The sequence below is a fragment of the Pholcus phalangioides genome, unplaced genomic scaffold, assembly GCF_987345545.1.
Source record: "Pholcus phalangioides strain wild (caught in Gottingen) unplaced genomic scaffold, Ppha-v1.0 ptg000011l_1, whole genome shotgun sequence".
Lineage (NCBI taxonomy): Eukaryota > Metazoa > Arthropoda > Arachnida > Araneae > Pholcidae > Pholcus > Pholcus phalangioides.
In genome coordinates this window covers 50,729,611-50,749,519 of record NW_028301604.1, presented here as the reverse complement: position 1 = coordinate 50,749,519, position 19,909 = coordinate 50,729,611, and the positions used below count along the sequence as shown (strand labels likewise).

At 38.1% G+C, this 19,909-nt stretch overlaps 1 protein-coding gene across 4 annotated transcripts in view; it reads left to right on the top strand.

Annotated features, from left to right (window-relative positions):
- The window catches only part of LOC149080533 (pro-neuregulin-2, membrane-bound isoform-like), a 339,902-nt gene extending 323,814 nt beyond the window's left edge, over window positions 1-16,088 (top strand). For 3 of the 4 annotated variants that reach the window (XM_089239628.1, XM_089239627.1, XM_089239625.1), the window contains one exon: window positions 15,977-16,088. Coding sequence is in view for 1 of the 4 variants with exons in the window: in XM_089239626.1 (XP_089095752.1) it covers window positions 15,977-16,047 (71 nt within the window). In the remaining 3 variants the exon portion in view is untranslated. The remainder of the gene's footprint in view (window positions 1-15,976) is intronic. The other variant, XM_089239626.1, reaches the window with a different exon arrangement.
- Window positions 16,089-19,909: the final 3,821 nt, after the last annotated feature.

The window sequence follows — 19,909 nt, the reverse complement described above, 5'->3', positions numbered from 1 at the left end:
GACTTGAACGATGGGCTACTTTAAAATTTCGTCAGAGCAGGGCAAATGCCCAAGTGGGCAAAAAACTGTCGGGCAACAGTGGTTTTTGGGTCTCAACAATCACTTTCGGAACATTTACTTTGGTTACCGTGGTTCCCTAGCAATGCGTTTCAGACGTGTATATGCCTTTACAATGGTTTGTCACTTCTTTAACGCTGCCATTGTATGTGTAATAGTTTACGCCTTTATAATGGTTTGCCACTTTTTTCAATCCTCCCACTAATGAGAGCTTTTTGAATAGACGTCGTCATCATCAGTATCACTTTGATTACTTTGTAAGGCAAAGGATGATCCCCATAGAAATCAGCGTTAAAATTGCCGATTTTACTGTAGAAATGCGGAATTTAGTGGGGTTTTCCGCCACATCAATAATTTTAAAAATTGCATTGAATTCTCGATTTTTGAAATATTGAGTTCGCTTAGAGATACGAAACCCAGAAAATTCAATATGAAGTAATTAGCCGGACCTACTTTTGAGTGGGATATCCAGGTAATAACATTGATTTCAACTTTTTATTTGCATCTTCTCAAGCTCCAGAATGAAAATGTGTCTTTTAATATTCAACTGCATAAATTCATATAGTTTAGGTTGTTTCAAAATTACTTATGGTCCCATAAAGTACATCGAATAAATTCCATAGCTTTAACTAAGCATTTTTGGAAGCTGAAACAGGCAGATGGATAACGTGAAGTTCGGGGGGGGGGGAAAGAAATCGGAAAAAATATATATATATATTTTCATTTCTACGTTTCTTTAAATCTAGATTTGTTTATTTCATGAGTCGCGCAGGAAGTCGCCATATGGGTTAACAAGGGCACTGTTTGTATGTCCCTCAAAGAAAGAGCAAGATATCACGTGATCCAAAAAGCCTCATTGAAGAAAACCCGGACAGCGCCAGGTATTATACCTAGTAAATATATAATAATAGAAGATTTAAGATAACACAACAATAGACGATGTATAGATACAGCACACGGAGACTGGGAGACGTCTATGAGTAAATATTTGTTGAATTTATCGTTTTCTGCCGAGTTCGAAAGTGATATGGAACATCAGTTTTTTTGTATTTACGCATAAATATAGAAGAAGAATAGTATCCTCTCAGTATGGACTTGTGATCAATACCTGATGTTGGTATTTACCATCAAAGGCTGAATATTTATGTACTATTTATGCGATTTTTTTATTGAAAAGTGTAGATTCATTTTAATCAATCAGTTTTGATAAGAGCTTTCAAATTCTTGCGCTATGCGTAGCAGCATAGATAAGACGCGGGTCCCCTTTCACCGATAAAAACTCCCCATAACGATCATATCCCGTTTTCTGACTGTTTTTTTTTTGGGGGGGGGGTGCGTGGAATGAAGCTGTAATGCACAGTATTTCACTTCCTAATGGAATAAAAGTTCTCAGTGCCAGGGTGGGAGGGGTATTTTAGTGAGAAATCTTATTCTATAACGTGGGCCTCTATTGATTTGGATACTAATCATTGTCATAGATCAGGGGTCTTCAACCTGTCGCGAGTGCTGCCTATACCCATCATCAAACGAAGAGCAGACCTTACGGCACCTTTGATATTCGCATTCATATACCTGAAATCTGCATTAATTGTAATAATCATTGAATGAAATTTTGTACAGGGTGTTCAATCGAAGCGTTGATCAAGTGCTCGTGAGCATGAAATCGGACACGTGCATTGATCACTCTTGATGCTTTAAAGATCACCATGGTGCTCTCGAGCATTTCTTTTCTGCACGTGTGGAGCTTGTAAAAGCTGGAAGCATGTACTGCTGCGACTTTAACCCGTCTCGGGGGAAGGAGAGAAGCTCTGAACGCCGGACGAAATATTAAATAATACGGTGAATTCAAACATTTATGATTTGATTTTTCTGCAGTTCCCCCCTGAACTTCTAATCAACCAAGTTGAACTCTCATTCAGTTCAACTCGGTCAAGGAACCGTAACATCACGTCAAAAATGAACAACAGTTATTGTCATCACGCACATTATTTATGAAAATAACGAATTATATTTGATTTTATATAGCACTTTATATGATTTCTGAGAACAGAATGTGCGTAGGAGAAAAGTGCATTGGCATATACTCGCGTCTTTTCTCTATGAATTTATGTTAAAATACATCCCTTCACACAAAGACGAGCGGGAAAAAAGATGCTTGTGAGTGAAAAAAGGACGTGTTTTTAATCTCTCAAACGAGAAGTTTTAGGGTTGCTTTGTTACGCGCACACACTGCGTAACAATAGCATGAAGGAATGGTGTTTCTACTTCTTCCATTTAACACTCCCGACGTAATATTACGTCAGAAACACTGGACAGGTTAATGTAATCGTATCTTCCTTTTTTGGCTACTTTCTGCTCAGAGAAACTTTAAATGCATTTCGTTTAAAAAATTGATATGATTTGTGACCTACTACGGTTTAAGGGTCGAATTTTGGGGAAAAAAAAAACTTAGTGAGTCTTTACGTCGTGAAATAAAACTACTGACCAAATTTTATAAATAGTGTCTAGCGGTTCCGGCTCGTCACTATTTCTCTGTATAACCTCTGAACTCCTTTATGTCCCCCTTAGGTGTTGGATTTCGAAAAACCTTTTCTTAGTAGGTCTTTGCTCTTCATGAAATGAAACTAGTCACCAAATTTCATATTCACAACTTTAGTGGTTTCTGCTCGGCGATGATGAATCAGTCAATGAATCAAGACATGTTATTATGTGTGTGTGTGTGTCCGTCCCAAAGAAACTGGTTTTAATTGTTTTGACGGCCATATGTTCTTTCAGAATTTTTTTTTTCTTCCAATGTTTCCAGCGTTATCTCCCAGAGGATAAGAAAGTCCACAAACACACTGTAATCAAGTATTTGGAGGGTACAGGTCTGCCGATAATAGACACATTACACCGAGTTCTTTCGATCATTTCCTGTAGAATTTTCTTTCGTTCTGGTGCTTTGCTTGGTAGCAGTGTCAAATTCACCGTTCGTATTGTCTAGAAAACGAAAGGCGCTTTCTTTAAGAGATTAAACTGGAAATTTAAGAGGAATTGGAAAAGAATTTTAATTAATGACGAAAGTTGATTTGCAAAACCGTTGAACATTCCTGTGTCAATTTGAAAACAATTATAAAGCAAAGAAACAAAATCAAAGCCTAGGCTGCGAGTTGCAAATCATCGTGCCAAAAACATGAGTCCAAGATGAGAAATTTTTCGAAGTCGAGAAGATATTTTTGCAATTCTTTCACCCAATGTCGTGTTTCAAAACCAATGTTCTGTTAAATTTTATTTTTTGAACCCTTTAAGTGGCAATGACGAGATATCTCCCCTGTGTAAAAGCCTCTTATTTCAGCATTGACAATCCCAGCTATTTGGTAAAAATTATTTCTCAATGGAAAACTGTTCCCTATACCACTTAGCTGAAAATCACCCACCTGCTGAAAATCGGAAGAAAGCGTACTTCATTGAAAAAGATATGGCATTTTTGAGGGAGGTTTAGTAATTTTCAATTACCGAGTAAAGATTTAAGTGATTTGAAATGCGTTTTAATTTGTTAAATTGCATTAAAACACATTGCAATAAAACACATTGAAATTTATAATGTTTTGTTTGTCTGTGGGGAGGGGAGAAGTCATTTTTTTTTAAAAGAAGTCAGTTATTCGACTTACAAATTTATACGACGTTCTGACTGGACCTCTTGAATATCGTATAAACGAAATTCCACTCCAACAATACTAACCCCAAAATGAAGAATTCTATTAATTTTTGAAAATTCGCGCTCGCCCAATTTGTGCAATCAAATTTTAAGCAAAACGCTTATTTTCAGCAACAGTAGCTCGAGCACAACACGTTATCAACATCATCTGACAACAAGGGAAATAGTTGTTACAGAAGTAAAACTAACATGACGGACATGGGTGTTTACGACACTTGGTTGTCTCGAATCAATATTAAAACTTCATAAAAACAAGATTTTATGCTCTCCTAAAAAATTCATTTCTTTGAGGAGACCTGGTAAAATATTTGAAAACCCTTACATAGAAAAAAGATATTTAAAAACACTTCGTCTATTTAGCTCCCAAAATTTACAATGCCTTGCCATTCGAATTTACAAATATAGCTTCATATTCTAAATTTAAAAAAGGAATTATTTCGTTACATTGCTGCTATCACTAACATTGAAGACTATTTTTAAATGTAGATCATTGGACTATGCTAATGCTGTACTTGAATTAAAATGACCGTTTCATGTTTATAACTACAGTTTTATTAATATTGTGTATTAAAGTATACATGATTGAAAACTCTGAACTATGATCATTAATCTCGTTGATTGGTTGCCAGTACGGGTATAATTGCCCCTTTGCAACTCATATACATATATATATATAGATAGATAGATATAGATGTGTGTGTGCGCGCATTTTTTTTCTCTCTCTATTTATTCTCTAAATTGTTCTTCACACCAAGAATCTGTATGTTTAATTTTTTTTAAATTTGAATAACTTTTATTGATAGATGCTGAAAAAAAAATTGAGCAGAATTATAAATTTATTACATTTTTTTCTGATTAAAATTTACCAAATGCAATTACGAATGACATGTAAATGTGTTAGTATACATTTAAGTAAACAGAAGACCTAGATGAAAAATTTTTTGAGAATATTTTTGAATATATATATATATATATATAAAATCTAAATTTTCCTTACATCTGACAATTCTCACCTGTTGACGGTAATAGAATTTGTATCGAATTTGCATAAGAAAGTTCGCTCGTTGAAAAATTAACGCAGTAAGTATTTGTGAGAGGGAGCTTGAAAAGTAAATAATAGGCCTTTTAATACTAGCATTCAATAAAAAATAATAATTTTCAAACATTTTATATATTAGCATTTTTTTTTTCATTTTTGCTTCCCATGCTTTTATGACATAGTTGTATTGATAACTCGCGGCTTCACTCGCGTAGGTTTGATAATCTGAAAATTGCTTGGGGATGATTCTTTCCAATAACATTTGAATTCCTCATGAGCCCCTTCGGGGTTGAATTTTCAGAAATCCCGTCTTGGCGAGTCTATATTATAAAATATAATACTGACCGAATTTCATATTTATAGCTTCCAGCGGTTTGGGCTCAGTGATGATTGCCCCCATATAACCTTTGAATCCCCCCCCCCCATGACAACTTACAGTATGAATTTTGAAAAATCTTCCCATTACTAAATAAAACTATTGACCAAATTTCATATTTATAGGTTCAGCGATTATTGTCCCATATAAACTTTGAGCCCCCTCGTGACCACTTTAGGGGCCAAATTTGGAAAAAAAAACCCTTCTTAGTGAGTCTTTACGTCATGAAATAAAACTACTGACCAAACTTCACAAATATAGCTGCAGCAGTTTCAGGTTGGCATAATTTCTCTAAATATATGCTTATGATCCACCCTCTTATGATCCACTTAGGGGTCGGATTTTGGAAAACCCCTTCTTAGTGAGTCATGAAATAAAACTACTGACCCAGTGTCATATTTATAGCTTCAGCTGATTTGGTTCGGCGATGATGAATCAGTCAGTCAGTGAATCTATTAGGACATGTTATATGTATAGATAACAAGATCAAAGTTTCTAAAAATCACGCCTAATTCGAATGAAATAAAAAAGACAATTAAAAGTATGATTATCAGAAAGTTCAAAAGGTAATTATCTCCTCGAGTTGGATTTCATTCAGCCCAATAAAATTCAACTGACATACGGATTTCAACTGAAATGAATCCGAAAAAAATATTTTTAGTTGAAGTTACCTCATAAGTATAAATACCGAAATTTCTTATTTTAAATGTTTGAATTGTTGTTAACCTGGTACTTGAAAATTTCTCCTGCACTATACGCTTACAATGAAGATAAAAAAAATACAACTCAAAAATGTTGAATTATACATAATAATGAAAATTGTTTTTTTGTTTTACCACGAAGAAAGCCATAATTTGTTTTATACATTTGATTAGGGAACATTTTGTAAAAGCAGTGTTTACTGAATTACACTTTTGTGGTAATGCAGTAAATACTTTTACTGGGGAGAAACATCGAACTCTCTCTCTGAATTTATTAATTAACATATTAAAAAACACTAATGGTTCCCCTTCTCCTTCCCCCCCCCCCCCCGTGCTGTCATCTGGTAAGCGCGTAAAGAAGTTATACCGCCTTTATATTCCAAAATACCAATACTCAACAGCGTATACAAGGGACGTTATGAGAGTTTACATGTTGTTGGTACTTTTTTTTAAGTTACCATCAGTCAAGGAGGTTGTAATCCCCTGGAGGTGATATCACGTACAAAAATTGAAGCCGTTATGGCAACCCTATAGGCTGACTAAGTAAGCCCAAAAAAACCGCACTCTTCCAGCACCTCCTAGAAATAGGACTCCTCAGTCTGCTTTGACGTCAATAAGTAGTCCGTTTTCCCTCAGAATATTCAGGGAAAAAATTCCCTGTTCGTGCCAGTATCATCGTTGTGAGGAAAAGATATGATCAGGCTCAGAATTGGCGATTTCTATGCCCCACATCCAATCACTATGCGGTATTTGTGAGCCAATCAGGAAGATTCTACGCCAAAATAAGAAGAAACGAAATAGGATGCTGTGTGTCAAAATGTGGCAAACTTACTAGGTAGTCTGAATGACGTTTATGGCAAACAGTGCAGAGGCCTATCTCTAGGAGGGGCTGGCTCTTCCCTATACTTAACATGTGTTTTGCCGGACTGAATAAAATATAAATAACTAAATAAATTCAAGCACCATGACTGTTTAATGCGTCTTCTGGTAATCTACATCAGTGGTTCTCAACCGGGGGCCATATGGCCCCCTTGTGATACTGGGATACTTCAAGGGTGCCACGGAAGAAAATTTGGAAAGGGCCATGACAGGTGGTTCGGAGGGCTGCAGAGAGCTGAGAAGAAAAATTAGGTGTGAAGAAATAATGCTTTTATATTAGTGACTATACACTTACAGAATCCAAAAAAAACCACCCACAAAACCAGGCCGTCTTAGAGCATGGACTCACCCGGGCCTTACCGCCTACATTTTGCAGTAGGTTCCCTAGGATGGGGTTTATCGCAGGCCCCAGGCTATATTTTTCACAGACTCCTCTATATTAAATTTATAGTGTGAAAAACAAAAAATTATGAAAACCATATCAGGCCCGATCTACAGCTCTGTCAGTCCCACACTTGTGAGGGGGGGTGATTCCCGGGGGTCTTATGTCCATAAGTGACCCCGCCTTCTGATACTTTGTATAGTAAAATAAATTTTGAAAATAATTAGGAAATATGTAGGCTATTTATTATTTCCGGCTAAGTATGGGACTACCATAGCATCACTTTCATCACTTTGCCTAGAGTTCCCTAGATGGTACTGAATAGAACTTGGATTAGCGGGGAGCTCTATAAATTCTAGGCCAGTAGTCTGCAGGCCAGTCTTATTTGCAAAATTTTCTCTCATTCAGAGTGTAAATTCACTGAAAAGGTCAATTGAATACGTATAAAGGATCTTGCTTCTAGGTGATGGTTGAAGACTCTGGGTAAGACAGCGAGCTACAAGAAAAAAATGTGCTTCAAAGGGGGCCACGGGCACAACAGTTTAAGAAACGCTGATCTACATGACCCAATAATGGGGAAAGATGAAAGTTTTTCCTTATAAGAGAGAGTGAGAGAGAGAGAGAAAAAAAAATAATAAAATGAATGAATGAATCATGACAAAAGTTGAGAGGGAAAATAATAAGATTTTAGTTCAGTACCTTCAATTTATTTTACAAATTCGATTTATCCCATCAATGTCTATGGGAATATGATTAATTAAAATAATATGAAGCTTCAATACAAAATTAATATTCATAAATTTTTTTTCTTTTTAACTGTTTATCTTTTGCCTTTGTTTCGTTCATCATTATAATAGATCCGGGGCATTTTGGAAGTGTTTCGGACCTGTGAGTGCTCGTCTTAAGCTTAACGTGGGAAAAATTTTGATTTCTGAATGAATTCTGAGGTGCTCCAGCACACTTTTCGCTCCGCCACTCTGATGGACTACATAATATTATTCGGCAGTATTTGAAACGTATGAGTGGTCGGCTTAAAAGGGAGAGTGGCAGCGTTAGAGCTGTTGGGCGTGAAGCACCGTGGCCTGCTCCAGGAAGCAGGCCCCTCTTTAGTTAATTAATAGCGTGAAACACAAACACGCATTACTGAAATATGCCGCCGAAAAAATGATGAGAATCGTCCCGTGCCAAGGGCTGGAGCCATATCAGCCCCAACCTTTGGGGGAGCAGGGAATTGACGGCCCCAGCCCTGGAACCCGGGACTATTAAAAATTATTTTGTTTCTCATGCCATAAATTCATTTTAGAAGGGCTCGTGAAAAGTCTGGCTTGTGGGGGGCCGCTATATAAAGATCCTGATCCAGAAGGGGGGGGGGCGTGTCGGCCGAACACAGCAGAATAAATTCAGAAATGAAAATTTCGTGCACGCAGTTCAACAGAGCACCCATTAGTCTAAAACATTTTCATTGCCCCTTATGTAGGAGATATTTCGATTTCAGAATCAATTTATATACAAAATAATGTAAGTGCTTGAGCGTCCTCCGCCACTGTATTTATGGTTTTGCTGCTGCCTGTAAGCTATATATACAAATGTCACCACCTTTCTTCCGTTCCAGTATCATCCTGACCATGTATTACTGAAATATATACCACCCATCCTAACCTTTCACTATGGGGTATATTATTGAGAAAAGAAATATTAATAAAAAAAATTGCGTGTGAGAATCTCGCACAAAATAGAAGTGAAACTTCTAGGTATTAGATTCAGCTCAATTGAATTTAATTTTAATTATTTAAAATTGAATTTAGACACTTTAAATTTAATTAAATGCTGTAATAATCCCATAGTAAATCCCATGTGTGGCAGGTTTGTTCACTAAATATTTCTGGTGACAATCGTAGTTGGCAATAAGTCAGAGTTGTATGGGGGGCGGGGGGCTTTTTATTGAAGTCTAGTACATGAGTGAAAAGAGAGAAGAAAAAAGGTGAAAGAGAGAAAAAAAATTGTAAAAGATGTAACGAGCTGGAATCGAACCCGAAACCTCTGGATTACGAGTCCTACGCTCTATGGGGGCCATTCAAGTATTACGCCAGCAGATTTTTAGCCATTTTTGACTCCTCTCCCACTTGTCAGCAGAACTCTGACCTCCCTCCCCCTCGTCAGCAAAATTTTGTCAGCTCTGCTCTCTGCCTCCTAACGCACATTAAGATCAGAGACGTACACGGGGGGCACCAGCCTTCCCCATGGCCCACCCCATACGATCAAAAATTTATTTTATTGATACAAAAAATATTTAAAAAAAAATTAAAATATCGGAAGAAAATACATTGATATATATATGTTATTCCAGCAAATTTCTGTTACTTTCAATGCTATTTGAAGGCTAAGAACTCAAAACCTTCTCTTTAATAAACTCATAATAAACTCATTGCGACCTACCCTTAAAGCTATTGAGCTCAACCCATGGCCCCCGGGGTTATCTGATGTGGCCAGCCACCTCAAACCTAATTTTATAAAAATGAACTATATGGACATTTACAGATCACTCAAGTAGGCCCGCGGCACATTTACAGATAACGTGAGTGACCCGTAGCATAGTTCCAGAACACTTAAGCGGCCTGCAGTTCTACATCACTGAAGTTCAGGGCCGTAACTATGCTGGGGCAACCGGGGCACTGTCCCTGGGCCCCCGAGCCGAATAGGGCCCCACAAAAGTTTACGTTTGTTTTGCACAATAATAAACCTTTCAGGGGGGCGAGAAGGCACAATACGGCCCTGCTCAAGTTACCCGCGGAACATTCTCAGATTACTTAAACGATCCGCGGCACAATTTTAGAGCACAAAGTGGCCCAGCGGGGCCCAGTGGCTTCAGTGATGAAATATCAGTTCAGACTAGATTTCCGCTCGAAAATTCCCGTTCGCCCGTTTTCGTGAATTTTTTGCGATTTCCCATTCTCAAAATCCCGAGAAAAATTCCCGGAAAATCGAGAAAATTACTGTTGCGACACATTAATACTGAAAATGAAATATAAAAAATTAAAAAAAAATCAATATGGGAATATTTGTTTAAAATTTAATTAATTTTCTTTACCTATAGCATAGCATTGCTTGAAAAAGAGATATGGGGGTTGGAGAAAGAATAGATTGAAAAAAAAACATGGAGGGGAAGGGGCTTCTCCAGTTTATGTAACTGTACTAGCAACCCTGTCTACTATGAAATCCCTATACTGTTTTGGGAAAGTGGAAACATGAGACATGAACGAAGGAGATAGGATCTGAAAAAAGGGCATGGTGTTACGATTTCAGGCCTGTTGTGATTTATAAATGTGTTATAGCGGGTCAATGGCTATCCCAATTATTCTATGTGTGGGGTCCGTCCATTTTTGAAAAAGACCGAAGCTTCTACTATTCTAATGTCAAAATTCTAAAGTGAAACATGCATAATACCTAATAGACAGGGTGGGCAAAAAGTCCGTAGAAACTTTAAAAATTCATAAAAAAACCGGAAAAATAACCGAAATAAAAAAAACTGTTTGCAGGGTTAGCATCGCTAGGTCACGGGAATTTTTTAAGACAGGGAAAAAAGTCAAAACAGCCCATAGGTGGCGCTGACGTTCACAAGTCAAAGAAAAGATACGCAAATAACAGAATGCCTCCAAATCGTTTATTACAGCAATATATGTTTCACATGACCACCGCCATGGGATAACACATTGCAAGCCAGTCACAAATCCAGCAACGGCAGAGTGCAGCAGGTCCACATACACGGTTTACAACGGTGAACTTTTTGTGGATTAGGAGCGCAAGTTCTTATAACCGTCTCATTTCCACCGAAGTCACGCATACCAGCGCCACTTAGCGGCTGTTTTTTTAGTTATTTTTCCTATCTTAAAAAAATTCTCGTGATCTAGCGATGCTAACCCTGCAAACGGTTTTTTATTTCGGTTATTTTTCCGGTTTTTATGAATTTTTAAACTTTCTACGAAATTTTCGCCCACCCTGTATATAATAACGTCCTGATTCACTGACTGATTCATTATCGCCGAGCCGAAACCACTTAAGTTATGAATATGAAGCAAAGGCCCACTAAGAAAGGGTTTTTCGAAATTCAACCCCTAAGGGGGTCCAAAGGTTATACAGAGAAATCGTGACGAGACGAAACCGCTGGAGGTATATTTATGAAATATGGTCAGTAGTTTTATTCCATGACGTAAAGACTCACTGAGAGGGGTTTTTTCGAAATTCGGCTCCTAGAGTGGTCATGAGAGGTCTCAAAGCTTATATGGAACAATCATCGCTGAGCCGAAATCGCCGAAGCTATAAGTATGAAATTTGGTCAGTGGTTTTATTTTGTACTATGAAAACTCACTAATGATGGATTTTTTAAAATTCATATCGTAAGGCAGACATAAAGGGGAGGTTCAAAAGTTATATGGGACAGTCATCGCTGAGCCCAAACCGCTGGAAGCTATAAATATGAAATTTGATCAGTATATATTTTATAATATAGAGACTCACTAAGACGGGATTTCTGGAAATGTAACACCCAAGGGATTCAAATGTTATTGTAAGGAATCGTCGCCAATTAATTTTCAGATTACCAAATCCCCGCGAGCGAAGTTGCGGGTAACAGCTAGTCGCTCATATAGACGGAATTATCTGTCTATAAGTCATTTTGATTTGAATGGTCTCTTGAAACTATCTCATAAACAATATCATTCAATTTTCAATTTCATTGTAGCTGCTCAAAGACTGGAAAGTTTTGTTCTCGCAGAAAGCGAATATGCAAATGAATCCTAGACACAAAAATATTTTGATATGCACTCTGATATTTCTTTTACTTAAAATATTTTCTAATGCTCCTATTTTTGAAATATATATATATATATACAGTGTGTGTGTATATATATATTTCTTTTTTTAATTAAATATATTGTTTGTACTGTATGTATCACGAATGTATTTAATTGGAAGTGCAATCCCCCTTCCTTTTTTTTTCCTCTCTCCTCTCTCAAATTGCTGTATTGTCTCACCCACCTTTCAGTGTAAAATATATATTCAATGCCACCAAATTGTAATAGGCTCACGGCCTCACAATGAAATTCTGTCTGTCTGTTTTCCGGAAGAATAATTTTACCCTGGGTGAGCTTCAGGATTTGATGTTAGATGCATGTGCCTTCATTTCCGTTGAGACACTCGGAGAGAGAAATTTCATTCTTCGTTTCACCCTCTCTGTGCTGCTCAAGGTGTTCATTTCTTAATCTGTTGTGATGTGATTACAACGACTAATTGTCAATCTTGCAAATAACAGTTGATAACCTATTTCTTGGACTCAAATTGTGATTACAGCATACAGCGACACCTACCGGCAATATTTGTAACTAATTTTGAAACTTTTTCTTAACATATTTTTACTTCTTTCAGAATAAACGTATCACTTGTTTTATTCTTCTATCGATCACCGTTCCTGGGTTATTTCATTATAAAATTAGGTATTATTTTGTGGGGCACCCTGTAGCTGCGCAATTAACAAACAGAAACTAGTGTAAGAAATAAATAATCCGTATGTGACCAGTGTGAAAATATTACAGCATACAAGAAAATGTGATAAACAAATACTAGATGTTGCACATTTTTCCACAGAATCATCTTGCATTAGCGTATGTGACAAAACTGAAAAATCGTGTAAAACACACGAAAATTCATTTGGTGTGGTCGTCATGGATTTGGTCTGACCGTCCCAAATAAATATCTACGCTCTTTTAGGCCATTTTAAACAATCATCAAAAAGAAGAACCCGTCTCCTGTTCTGATGATGTCAAGCTTCCCTGCTTCTTTCTTTTACATCAAGCAACATAAATGCAGGACGGATCTAAATAAAATTTACACCCGTGCGAGAGCTTTTCGGATAGGGTGGCCAGATGAGGTACCTGCAAAGCCGGGACAAATCCCAGAATTCGCTATTAAAAACCAGAACAAAACACGGAATCCATTAATAGGAATCCATGATATCATATCAAGCGAGAAACTTTAACATTGTCTCTATGGGAGAAATTTTGGTTCCAGAGGATATTGTCCGTGCAAGCGGAGTATCCGTTTATCCATCGCACGTTAATTGAATTACAGGGCTGACTAATTATATCTCATTGGATTTTGGATGCGCAAGGAAAAATCGGGACAAACAGGCGTCCCGAAAGCTTTTTTCAGGATAGAGAGTATAACAACGAAAACTTAAGTCAGGGCTGTCCCGGAAAAAACCGGTACATCTGGCCACCCTATTTTCTGAGCCTCTTCATCGTAGAAGCTGCACCAAAAAAACTACCTGGTAAACTTGTAAATTTGTATACGCAATTCTTAATATTGTGAAAATTAACAGATAATTAAAGGCCCGTTTACACGTGGTAAGTGATTAAGTTGGTAACTAAATTTTGAGTTGCCAAGTACGATACAATGTATGCAGACGATAAGGGCCGTTTACACGGCTTTAGTTGGCAAGTGATTTAGTGGTTAAGTGAAATAAAAACGGTTCTATTTTTTTCCGCTTAAGTAGACCTATGCGCATGCGCCAGTGGGCGTGACCTGCCGCTCTAGAGGGGGCTTTTTGCTCTCTCACGGAGGGGTTTATTTTGATCTCAAGCGTGAACCTGTTTATGCTCCGTCTTCTCCTACCGTTTCGCTAGAATTCAACGGAAGTACAGAATGGTGAAGTGGCCAGAGGACATAACCTTAAAGTTTGTTGAAGAATATCTTCGCCATGGAAGTTTGTTGAACTATAGAAATGAAAACTACCTTAACAAACAAGCTAAAAATTAATCGATGTTGGAAATAGTAGAAACTGTGGAATATTTGGTCGACGTGCTGCCAGGAGTTGAAAAAAAATTGAAGATTCAAAAATATATCGGGTGCTGGTGTGGAAGATTTATTATATATTAAAAAATTAAAAACTTGACGGGGGGGGGGGAAATATTTCTCTCATCCAGAACGAATTTGCTGTCATCTATTGTAAAAATACATAATCAAATATTTAACAAAGATAGCATCTGCATTAAATTAGAAAAATAATAAAATTTCAAATAATTTTTATGTTTAATGAGTTTTTATTATTTATCTCCTCTATAACTTCGATTAAAATATCATATAATCGATATTTACGTCAGTCTATAATATATGTTGTGTATTCTTTTTTTACCCTCTTGTATAAGTGAAAGTGAATAAATGTATTATTCAAAAAAAAACAAAAACAATGTGGCTCTGATCATGGCCCCCACATGGGGGGGGGGCTGACAGGGCTCTAGCCCTGGGGCCCGGGACGATTATCATTTTTTTGCTTTTTCACGCTGTAAATTAACTACAGAAGGGGCCCGCTACAGGATGTGGGGGCCATGCTGATCACAGTATTCGTTAGTTCTACCGGATCATCTTCATCCATTGTTGCGGAGGCTATGAGCTTTGAAAAAAAAATATCTTTTAATGCCAGATATATAAAAATCATTACTATTATTCTCCCGCGAGGTGCGTCTCTCTCCCTCCGTTGATTCGAGTCGAACGTACCGCGCATGCGTCAACTGCGCTCGCCTACATAAAAATTATCCAATGAGCATCTACTTACCACTTATCGTGTGAACATCTTTCTGAAAAATCGGTAACTTGAAATTTAGTTACCAACTTAATCACTTACCGCGTGTAAACGGGCCTTTTTAGTCGTTAAAACTCTTTCCCTGGACTTATATCTCTCACCCCCTCCACACTTCTTCATTTATACTGACACATATTTGTATCTGATTATCTATCTGTGATCCTAGTGATGCATAAAAAACACCTTTATATAAATTTCTGACATTTGTATTATCCCATCCACATAGTTTGAATTTTATCGACAAAAAATTTCTTCAAAATTTTTCTCTAAATTTTTTTCCTTACCCCCGGACGCTTATAAACAAACCCTACATTCCTAGCTACATTATAGAAATATATCGCATCGTGATTGGCCGAAATGAGTGATGAACGTCACTCAGTGAAATTTTTGCTGGTGACGTTCAACTATAGATATACTTAATTGTTCTTGAATCCGATATCCACAATTGGGAGACGGGCCACACGTACCGAAGAGTGTGTGTTTGATTCCCACTCAAACCCATCTGACATTCTTTTTTTTCCATTTTTGCTATAATTTATTGATTCACTAAAAAATGCTTTCATTTTTTTCCCGATTCAACCAAAGGCTGTTCAGGTGCATCAAGATGACGATAATAACGGCTCGCGAAGCTTGTCCCTGCAACCAATTATTAATTCACTAAAAAATGCTTTAGTTTCTCTATAATGAACTGCGAAATTCAGTTTTGTCGAAAGCTCCGCCCCTCGTGACGTTTTGTTATCTTTCTTGCTCGTAGTAACCAATCACTTACGTGCTAATGGTTCTTATGTTACTAAGAAAGTAGGGATTGTAATTACGCACCCCGGACTTTTGTGTCTTATACACCAATCGGTTCACTATTACAATAAAATAATTCAGTTAGGTTATACATCAATGAACGGAGTGCAGAAACAATTTAAATTGAACGAACTATGAACACCATATTGCTTCGGCATATCTCGAAGAACATGATGAAGCGAGAACAAATGCATTGAAATGCAGGGATATATCTCATTTCTATCAGTATTTTTAGTCAAGTTATGCCATCGATATAATTAATAGTCAAAGTTTAGCCATAATATATAATATGAACATCGATATTTACTCTGATGACGCTTTTCCGATAGGAACAATTTCAAATTTAGCACATCTTGTATATTTATCTGTTTTTTACGCTCGCTTATTTAGATAATCATCTTTTAATTTTCGTTTCAGCCTTGAGATGGAAGTATCTTTTGCAGATGTTTGGGCATGGTTTTAAATCTAAGAATATATATTCTACGTAAATATCAAGAATTGGAATTAACACCGAGCAGAGGCAATAATTTAGTGAGTATATTGTATTTTTTATGTGTTGACATGTACAGTATATGCTTTTGTAAATAGTAAAGTTTTTCTGTGGTAATAAGTTGTATAAGCTCTTTTTTTAATGCTGGGAAAAACGTATGAGGTTCTAATTTTAGACAGCCATTTTCGTTTAAGCAGCTTAGTTGCATAAACGAACCACAATGAATTTGTACGTATGTGTTCTGTACAAATTGAACTACACGAGCATGATCTTTGCTGTATATCCCGCCAAGCCGCCGATGTTTGGCGAGAAAAAATATACTTCCGCTGGCAGTCACCGCCGAATGAACACGCAATAACAACCGTCCTGAAAATGTTAAGTTTATAAATTTTATAGTAATGAATATTTTATTTTAATTCACAATCATTATTTTTCTCAACTTCTCCATCACCCACCAACAGAATAATTGTGACCCAGACGTAGCCTTTTAGGTATGTGAAGAATTTCTTCATCGTTTCTCATCCGCCTGGTGGTTTCACGGTACCGTTTTCCTTTTTCGACATGGCAGAAGCGTCGGCGATACGGATACCTATTTTTACCTCGTCGGATCCCGCCTTGTGGTTTCAAATGTGCGAAGCTACCTTCGAACTCGCAACACCGAAGCCGATAACGGACTCAAAAACTATGTACAGCCACTGCGTTTCTCACCTACCACCGGAAATAGCTACAATGGTACGCGATTTCATCACGGAGCGCGGGAAAGTCAGCCCGTATGAAGAACTGAAAGCGGTCATCGTCGAACGATGCGAAAACGCAAGAAATCCGATGTCTCCTATCCGGGTAACTGCTGGGTGATAGGAAACCGTCCGAACTTCTCCGAATCATGCAACGTCGTGCGGAAAATCACAAGATTGCCGACTTGGAACTGTTCCTACAGCAGCTTCCGCCGAATGTTACTTTGATTCTAGCTGTCATACAGCCACTCACACCACAGAAAGCAGCTAAAGTCGCGGATCGCATCCTGGAATCAACGCCGATCGAAATCAAAGAGATTACGAAGCCATCGATCCCTCAAGCTAGTGCAGCTTCCTTGAATTCCGAGCTGATGGAGGAAATACAACAACTGCGGAAAGAAGTTGCTCTTTTGAGACGAGCCAGGAGTCATTCTCGTGATCGAAACCAGTCCCGTTTCCGACGAAAAAGTCCCGCAAAAGTTTCTGACGTATGCTGGTATCATCGCAAGTTCCGTTCCAAAGCGAGGAAGTGTACGAAGCCATGCTCCTACCAGGGAAACGAAAATGTTACCTTGCCGGTAAGTTCTCGTCGCCTATTTATTCGCGATCGTAAAACGAACATTCGCTTTTTCGTTAATACTGGTAGTGACTGTTTTCTTGTACCGGCAACCAAAAATAATTTCAAATTAGCACCGATTCAAAATTTCAAAGCTGCAAACGGCACCGGAATTAATGTATATGGCCGGAAATTACTCGCCTTAAATTTAGCCCTTAGGAAACCGTTTGTGTTTTCGTTTTTCATTTGTGATGTGTCATGTGCGATCATTGCAGCCGATTTCCTTCATTTCAACTTATTACCCGATCTTAGGAGTAGAAAATTAATTGATTTAAATACCGAATTGGAAGTTTCGGGACATTTAAATAGCGTGGATCTTCACTCTGTTAAAGTGGTGTCGGAAGATAGCATCTGTCACAAATTACTACTTAAATTTCCCGATATCACGAAACCACCGCGTCCCGACCAGCCCATTAAGCACAATACCATGCATTACATAGAAACTTCTGGTGCATCAGTCTCTGCTAAAGCTCGCAGGCTGGATTCAGCTAAAATGAAACTGGCCAAATCAGCTTTTCAAGAAATGCTCAATCTCGGTCATATTCAACCTTCCAAGAGCAATTTCTCTTCTCTACGCATGGTCCCGAAGAAAAATTCTTTGGATTGGCGACCAGTAGGTGACTACAGAGCCCTAAATGCTCGTACCATCAATAACAAAAATACAGCGTCCCGAACATTCAAGACTTCACTGCGGAACTTCACGGGAAAAATATTTTTCCTCACATAGATTTTGTTTCCGCATATCACCAAATTCCAATTTTTCCCGACCACATACACAAAACGGCCATTACAACACCATTTGGTCTCTTCGAGTACACGCAAATGCCTTATGTTCTGTGCAATGCGGCATCCACTTTCCAACGTTTTATCGATGAAGTGTTTAATTGTGCAATATTCTCATTGCACCTTCATCATCTGAGAGCACTTTTTCAGCGACTCAACGACTATGGTCTCTCGCTGAAACCTTCCAAGTGTGTGTTTGGACTTTCCCTAGTTGACTTTCTTGGAGTATAGGTTTCGCCGACTGGCATCAAGCCTCTACCAGATCGAGTCGAAGAAGCCATCGCAAAATATCCTGCGCCATCCACTCTCACACAACTTAGAAAATTCTTGGAACTTTTCAACTTCTACCGTCGCTTTGTTCCAAAGGCTGCTCATATCTTTGCACCGTCAGTGAAATTGTTAAAAGGCCGACGAAACTGCAAAAAGCCCCAACGCAAAGCGTCTGAAGAACCTCTTCCGTGGGATGAAACATGCCAGGATGCATTCGACAAAGCGAAATCTGCATTGGCTGAAGCAACTCTACTTCATCATCCAAATCCAGATGCCCCAATCAGTTTGTGGACTGATGCATCTGACGTTGCCATCGGTGGATCTCTCATGCAATATCATGACAAGTGATGGAATCCCATTGCATTTTCGTCGATGAAGCTGACAACAAGTCAGAAAAAGTGGTCAACCTACAACCGAGAGTTGTTAGCCATCTACACATGTGTCCGTCAATTCAGGCACATGCTTGAATGACGAGAGTTCACTGTATACACTGCCTCTCATTTTTGCATTTCAGCAGAAACCTGATAAATATTCTCCTAGGCAGCTCAAGCATTTGGACTTCATCTCGCAGTTCTCTACGGAGGTTCAGCATATCCAGGGAAAAGACAACATCGTCGCAGATGCTCTCGCCAAGGATCGAGATCGACGCTCTATCCAAACTACCACTATTTAGTTACAAGGAACTCTCCGACACTCAAACCCAAGACGAGGAATTGCAAAACATTTTGGCATCAACAGATTCATCTTTGGAAATCGTAAAACAATATTTTCCTATCGAGAATGTTCATTTATATTGCGATGTGTCGAAGACCAGTCCTCGACCATTTATACCGCAATGTCTTCGAACAGCAGTATTCCATTACCTACATGATTTGTCACAACCAGGAGCCTTGGCAACTACGCAACTTATTTCCTCAAGATTTGTTTGGCCTGGCATGAAAAGATCCATAGAAGAAGCCGTCAGAAGCTGCGTAAAATGCCAAAAATGCAAAATTTTCCGCCATACGAAATCTCCTCTGGAAACATATGCTATGCCCGACACTCGCTTTTCCCACATCCATATCGACTTCTTTGGACCTCTTCCACCATCCGGAGGGTACCAATACTGTATGACCATCATCGATCGCTTTACCAGATGGACAGAATGCATACCAACACAAGACATGACAGCTCAAACTACAGCTAAAGCTCTCATTCATGGATGGGTATAAAGATTCGGAAATCCTGTTACCATCACAACCGATCAAGGACGAAACTCTGAATCCTCTCTTTTCCGTGAGTTGAACGCAATCCTCGGCACTCACAGAATACATACACTGCTCAAAACAATTAGGGGAGCACATGGTTTTAACAAAATTACGCAAAGATGTATACCGATAAGTAACATAAAATGAATCATCCATAATTTAAAGCCTAGCAGGAAACGGAAGAAGAAAACTTCATATGCAAATCAAAGT